At 37.5% G+C, this 7,872-nt stretch overlaps 1 protein-coding gene across 1 annotated transcript; it reads right to left on the bottom strand.

The window, feature by feature from the left end:
* Window positions 1–2,389: 2,389 nt before the first annotated feature.
* LOC137734370 (uncharacterized) lies at window positions 2,390–3,391 on the bottom strand. The gene is made up of 2 exons (XM_068473646.2): window positions 3,054–3,391; window positions 2,390–2,855 (listed from the first exon to the last, which is right to left on the bottom strand). Exons 1-2 carry the CDS (start codon window positions 3,389–3,391, stop codon window positions 2,390–2,392), a joined length of 804 nt encoding a protein of 267 aa, XP_068329747.2.
* Window positions 3,392–7,872: the final 4,481 nt, after the last annotated feature.

A 7,872-nucleotide genomic window follows, 5' to 3' on the forward strand; every position in this document is an offset into this window, starting at 1 on the left:
TGGGTGTGCATGTGAGTTGAAATGCATGTGTTTAAATGGTTGAAATGTGTAGATGATTATGAATATGATAAGTGATAAGTGTATGGTTATGATAAGTGATAAATGAATGATATGTGGTGATGATAAGTGTATGGTTATGATAAGTGATAAGTGATAAATGAATGATTATGATAAGTGATAAATGAATGATATGTGGTGATAATAAGTGTTAAGTGTATGATAGGTGGTTATGATAGTTTGGTCTTCAATTTCGTCCATTCCTTTTGCTCCAAACATAAGCTATTCATTCCAAGTCCGATTTTGCTCCAAAATGCTCCAAAATGCATCTTTTTGCCTCCTTAGCCATATAAACCTAAAAACACACGAAAGAAGCATAAATGACTAAAATAACTAAAGAAACATAACGTTCCATTTAAGTCGCATGAATATGCTCCTATCACCTGCAGGTGTTCCAATGAGGTTCATGTCGTCGACATAAACTGCAACGATCGTAAATCCGAAATGTGACTTCTTTATGAACACATATGGGCATAGTTCGTTGTTCATATAACCCTGACTTGTCAAATATTCACTCAAATGGTTATACCACATCTGCCCGGATTGTTTTAATCCGTAAAGTGATCTCCTCAATCTAATTAAGATAGTATTATGCGTTTAGAACTATTTGAACCAGTCAATGGAAGTCTTTCTGGAACTTTCATGTACATTTCCATATATAGATTCCCATAGAGATACGTGGTTACCACGTCCACAAGCTGCATATTCAGTTTTTCGAAAACTAGCAAACTGATAAGGTAGTGGAACGTTATGACGTCCATTAATACATCTCCTCGTAATCAATCCCAGGACATTAGAGAAGCCTTGCGCTACGAGGCATGCTTTGTATCACACTATTTCATTTTTCTCATTACGTTTCTTCATGAAAATCCACTTGTAGCCCACAGGCTTCACATGTGGTGGAGTAGGAGCTACGGCCTAAATACCTTAAGTTTTGCGAGCGAATTGAGTTCGACCTGAATTGCTTATTTCCAATTTGACTAATCTGTTCTACATTGACATTTATCAATCGAACGTGGTTCAATGTCATAGCTAAGCATGATGTCAGAAGCAACGGTATACGTGAATTCATCATCGACAATCATCTCATTTCGATTCCAAACTTCATCCAGTACTGCGTAATGGACCGAAATCTCATGATTTTCGGGAGGTCGATATGTCTCATCTAAGACATTACTGTAATTTAGAATAACTTCATGCGTTGGAACAAATGAGTAAGCAATGGTTGGTTTTAGACTAGGGTTACTACTTTGTGTTGTTTTCCTCTTCCGGGGTTGTGAATCCTTTGAACTAGGGGGCCTGCCATGCTTCAGGGTAGGAACAGGTGATTGGCTAACCGCCAGTGTACTTTGCCGTGTGGGAGGTACGGTTGCCTACCCAAAGGACGGTTCGGCTTTCCACGGTGGTATTACAACGAACGTTAAGTACGCCCATCCTTGCAAGTGCGTTTGCAGTGGGTATATGTGATCTGATCACCTTTTCTAGATTAGTAAAAGCATCCGACATGCTTTGACCGATGCTTTAAAGATCTAGAATGCATCGCACTTTAGTTTCAAACTGAGGGGTGCAAGGATCTAAATGAGACAGGAACATTAGTGATTTTATCTCCTCTAACAACGGGAAGACTGTCTCATCGAAGTGACAATCCGCAAAACGTGCGGTAAAGAGATATCTTGTCAAGGGCTCCAACGAATAATGGATGGCAAATCATAACCAACATAGACTCTCATTTTTCTCTGAGGACCCATTTTGGTACGTAGTGGCGGCGTTATTAGCATATAGATTGCACACCCAAACATACGTAGATGCGAGACGTTAGGCTCATATCTAGTAACCAATTGTAATGTTGAATGAGGTTAGGTAGTGGTGTGCCTTAGGCAGACCAACATAGTTGCATGCAATATTGCATAGCCCTAAGTAGATACGGGTAAGTTGGTTTTCATAACCAAAGTTCGAGCTATTGTTTGAAGGCGCTTTATGAAACCTTCTGCCATGTTATTTTGGGTGTGAACATGAGGTACATAATGTTCAACATCGATCCCAATAGACATGCAAAAATCATCAAAAGTTTGTGACATAAACTCTCCAGCATCATCCAGTCAAATTGACTTAATCGGATAATCAGGATGGTGATCCCTAAGCTTAATAATTTGTGCTAGGAATTTTGCAAATACAACATTGTGTGTGGACAATAAGCAGACGCGTGACTATCGTGTCGATGCATCAACTAACAACACAAAGTATCTAAATGGTTTGCATATTAGGCCACTCCTAGTAGGTTCGGCCACTAGGGATATAAAACACCCTAACGTGTCTTTAGAAAAATAAAACTTTATTCTTCCATAGGAGCTAATGCCTCCTTAAAATCTGAAACATCCAGAGTTGCAGTAGCATCTTCAAGATGTTCTACATGCACAAAGTTAGTCTCACGATGGGAATGATACTTGGCAATAGCCTCAGGGTTCGCTCGGCATACGCGTGACGAATGATCTTTTGATCCACAATGGTAGCACATGTTCAGTTTAGTGGAATTCGATTGAACAATAGTTTTTCCCTTGTTCTTGAAATTTGGGGCCTTAAGGGCAAGGGGTTGACACTTCTGGGTCAAATTTCCTCCCTTGGTTAGGTATCTGTTCTGTGGACCATGGGCCCATGGTGGGCCTTGCCACCCATTATCACAGCCACAATAGGGTTTCCGTTGGCTGTGGCTGCTAGAATTGGTCGTATGAGCTTCGGGTGGAGCGTTCGAGCCAGTAGGTTGAGCTTGATGATTTTTCATCATAAGCTCGTTCTGTTTTCTAGTTGGAAGTATAACAAAAATCAAATACAAAAATTTGGTGAACTTTTGTGCCCTATATTGTTGTTGCAGGACAATATTGGTGGCATTAGAGGTCGAATAGGCCTTCTCCAAGAGATCTTGTTCAGTTAAGTCCTCTTTGCAAAACTTAAGCAGTGATCAGATTCTACAAACTTCAAAGTTGTATTCATTCACAGACTTAAAGTCTTGAAAGCGTAGATACTGCCAGTCGTGTCTTACTTCAGGCAAGTAAATAATGGTTTGGTGTTCGAAGCAATTTACCAGAGCAAGCCAGAGGGTATGTGCATCCTCATATGTGAGGTACTCGGTCTGCAATGCATCATGGATGTATCTTCGGATGAAGAACATAGCAGTAACTTTCTGAGCTTCGTTGACGTGTTCATCGTCGATTGGTTCCTCAATAGTAGCTTTAAGACTCTTTGTAGTAAGATGGAGCTTCATGTCTTGTACCCACTTCAGGTAGTTTCTTCCAGAGACTTCCAGAGCGGTGAAATCGAGCTTGTTCAAGTTCAACATGTCCCTAAAATAGTGGGTACAACAAAACGTGGTTAGTCATATGAAAAGCCACAGACATATATCATAAAACATTCCAGTTCTATAGACATGTATTGGTTTAATTTAAGCATGAAAGCTATGGGTTTCATGTGGTAAGTTTTGAATGAAAACTTTAGGTTTCAAAGACACTAAATTCGAAACGACAGGTTCAATTTAGTTATGAACTTTTAGTTCATATATAGGGGTACCTGTAAGAACACATAATACAATATACAATAAAGTGTAGTGAATTTGTGGATTGCTTTAGGAACCTAAGTGTGAGTGCGTTGGGACTACGACAGATAGTCAACAGTTTAAAGAAACAAAATATTTTATTAAATCGTTAATACCAAAAAGTGAACTTCAGGTTAATAATTTTGGATTAATTGTCAGATTAATGGACTGCTGGTCACTTTAATTAATTCAGTAGATTTGACCATACAGAGTCTATCATAGAAGCAAAAATAATTATAACATTTGGATTAAAATTATTTAGAATGCCAAAAATTAGCATTGGATTTGAAAAACCTTAGCCTAATAGCATTGGGCTTAGGTGCCTTGAGTAAGGCAAAGCCCTAAAGGGGCTTATGGGCCTCGGGTGGCTGTAGAGCAACCCAGAATATGGATGCAAGCCATGTGCCAAGTGACTGGGAAGCCCATCAGCAAAGTTGATGGTGTTATGGGCCAAAGCCAATGCACAAGGCAAGCCCCAGCTTAAGACTGGCTTGCAGGTGGTGCGAGGAAATACCAACTGAAGCTAGGTTTTGGTTTTTGGGCCACAGGGACATCCCTAGCCATCTGGGCTGCCTTTAAAGTCACGGGCTGTGGCAAAGGCAAAGCCCAGCAAGCTTCTGGCATGTTGGGGTGGGCCAAGGCTCAGGCTCTATCATAGACAAGCCCAGCATAGCTAGAGTGGGCTTAGGTATGAACGGGGGCTTCAGGCCCATGTGTTATTCAACCCAGGCCAAAGCCTGGTTGCGGGTTAATGGCAACAAGCCCAAAATGCTATTGTGCTTGGTTCAGGGTGTCGAAAATGACACCGTTCCCCACGCAGTTGGGCTACAGACCAGCAATCTGGCAATGGTGCCACGGTGGTGAGGCAGCGGTGGCGCAAAAAAATCCCAGATTTTTTTTTTTTTTTTTTTTTGTTTTTTGTTTTTTTCGAATTCTAGGGTTTAATACCCTAAATGCTTCTAAATAAATTTTGATGCTTTGACTCACAAATTCCAAATAGCATAATTGCATAATTGCGTATTGGATGAACAAGTCTGTGTGTTGACAAAATATATGAACATATATACAATAAATATATATATATATATATATATATATAATTGGAAGGAAAATATAAATATAGGGGTTCATACATCATGGGGAATGTTTTCATGCTTCAAGGTTTTTTCAAATATCTTAATTTATTTAAGAAGAACCTGATTAGCAGAAAACAATTGAAAGCCTTTGAATTTTGTAGAAGAGAGCCTCCTCCACGATCTTTCAGTTCCTTAACTTTTGGCAAGAGCGTGTTGATAACGTGTTGTAGGCCTATTTGACTTAATTATATAAAGGACAAAGAGGGAGAGCGGCCGGCAGCAACAGAAAGAGAATCCTTACGCTCTTATTTATAGTAGTAGGATAGGTAGAATCCTTACCCTAATAGGATTACATCTCTAATAGGAATTAAAATACTAAAGGGATACAAGATATTCTTAGATACACTAGGATTTACACAATCATATTCCTAATACAATAGGACTGCAATAATTTTATTATAAAAAAAAAAAAAAAAAAAAAAAAAAAAAAGGAATATTAGTGCTTTTTTTAGTGTAACTTAGAAATTCCAAAATATATTTATTTTTCAACAAAAATGAGTTCTTTAATAGATTTTCTTTTCGAAGCTTACATCAAGTAGAAAATCATCACATAAAACTTAAATTTACAGTCATATGCTAGCTCAGCTCAAACACCAATAGTAGTTAATGTGTATGTACTAAGAAATTGTTGAGTGTAATCCAACATTTTCAATATGAAGGGTTTTTTTTTCCAACAATAGAATATAATTGGTCTCTCCATCTATTCATAAGAGAGAGTTTTTGGTGCATCCGAAATACTTTACATGGTGTATAATTGTACTTAAATTCAAATTATAACATATGTATTTATTTAATATTAACATTTAAAATTACACCACGTAACAAATGTTACACGAACACACATAATATTCTCCTATTCGCAAATCCACGTGTCAATTGCAATGGCATTGCCAAATTATTTTGGTTGGACACTCTTCTTTTACATAAAGTCCCACAAGGTAACACTTTCCATCCTTGATCGACAGACGAAAAAAAGGGTAAAAATTCCATCTAGTTTCTCATTATAGAAATTGTCGGAAGCCTTCAATAAGAATTAAAAAAAATGTTGGATATCTCCGTTAATTGATATTGGGTTACTCAGATTCAATCATGTAGGTGCAGATGGCGTTTTACCTAGTGACAGAAAATAATAATGTCTATGCATTTTGATGCGGATTCGATTCCCACATATTCCTCTACTCCCTCACAACTAACAATTTAACTCATTGACGCTAAAATAAAATAAAAAATAAAAAAATAAAAATCCATGTGCAGTCTATTCTTTGTCTAAGTTTAAAAGGGTAATGCTAGAAAAATTAAATTTGTAAACTAAAATTTGTAAGCTAAATAACATGAAAGTTGATGATAGGATTATTACTTAAGTATTGATTAACGTGCTTATTTCTTATTTATGACACATCATTTAGTTTTTAATTTTAGTCTACAAATTTAATCATCTTAAAATTACTCATTTTAGTATGTTCGTTGGAATACTTTCGACTGATTAACATTTTCAGGAAAGCGTGTGATTCATGCGATTGATGGCAAATTACTGGCACGAACAACTAATTAGAGGTTTGATTAGTAGTTGACAGTGCTAGAACACCTAAAGTACTTGAAGTTGAAGTGCTAGAACACCTAAACCATGTGTTCTTGGTTTTATACAGAAAAATGTAGTTATTATTGCTCGCGTAGAAATAGAGGAATTGTCATTCTTAAGCTAGACCATAATGATTGAGTGAGCAACAATATTATGTCGAGGTAATGATTTTCACACAATTCTTTTTTGATTCTGTACACCCTTGTTTAGCTTTTTATTAAATTTTATTTATTTATTAAATTTGATGACCATAAGTAAAGAAGATAAAAAAAACGAGTGTTGAACTCACTTCCTTACTATTTTTCAAGAGAACTCTAGTACTTGACCATTAAACCATCTCCAATGGAGTGGGCTAAAGGGCTATCACTACTACGTTTTACTATTTGCGCGACGAACTAACCAAAGTTGGTCGCGCAAAGTGCATTTCCGTCGCACGAACTTCAGCGCGACAGAAACTTCATTGCGTAAAATCTATCACGGAAAGATCGTGAAGAAAGACTTTGCACGATGAAAAGCTGAAGGAAGTATTTGTGAAAACTAGTTCATATGAACAACATCTATGCATGCTATTAACAATTAAAAGGCGGAATCTTGCTTGCATGCACTCAAAAACAAAACTTAACCCATGAAATTCAAAGCCTAGTAGTTATGGTGAACCAAGACTCAACTCAAAACAAAGTGAGTTGAGAAATCTTATACCTTTATTGATTCCTCTTTGCATAAGCAAAGACTAATCACCCAAGAGAGAGGGCCTTCATTCCTTACTTCTTAGCTCCATGGATTTCTTGGAGGACGATGGATGAATGGATTCTCCAAGTTCTCAAAATAGAGAACCTCTAAGTCTTCACACCAAGGAGAGCATTGATGAAGAGATGAGTGACCTAGGAAGAGATAGATGCTAGTAATCTCTCCCAAGGGTGGCCGGCCTTCATTAGAGAAGAAAGAGCTTTTGTGTCTTTTGTGTTCTCTTCTCTTCCCTTAGAAAACCCTAAGGATGAAATGGCTATAAAGTTGCCTTTATACCACCTCACAATGGAGTGGCAAACTTGCAATTAAGGCAAGTTCACTATCCCTCTCTATATGGCCGACCATTAAGGGTTCATTGGGCTTTCAAGCCCTTTGTGTTTTCAAGTTATCATATAACTTGAGTTAATAGGCTTGACATTCAAATCCCATTGGGCCTTGTCGCCCAAAACTAACCCGAGGTCCATAACGAACATATTCGTTTGATTAATTAACATCTTAATTAATCCTAGCCATAAATAATTAAACCATTTAATTATCCTTACTCATCTCCGTTGTTTCTTCAATCTCTACCTTACTTGATGTATGATCCATTAGGTTCCTTTTAGCAAGGCAGTGGGCGATTAGAATTCTTCAAATCGATTGTCAATTGAAACTTACTTTCAATTCTCCCTTTAGTGACTACTCACCTTTAGGGCTTCAACAAACCATGAGTGACACCTAACAGTATATCTGGCTACCTAAGCTAGTTAGAAGAGGTGGATAACCTA

The sequence above is a fragment of the Pyrus communis genome, chromosome 7 (genome assembly GCF_041283825.1).
Source record: "Pyrus communis isolate YQ-2024b chromosome 7, ASM4128382v1, whole genome shotgun sequence".
NCBI lineage: Eukaryota > Viridiplantae > Streptophyta > Magnoliopsida > Rosales > Rosaceae > Pyrus > Pyrus communis.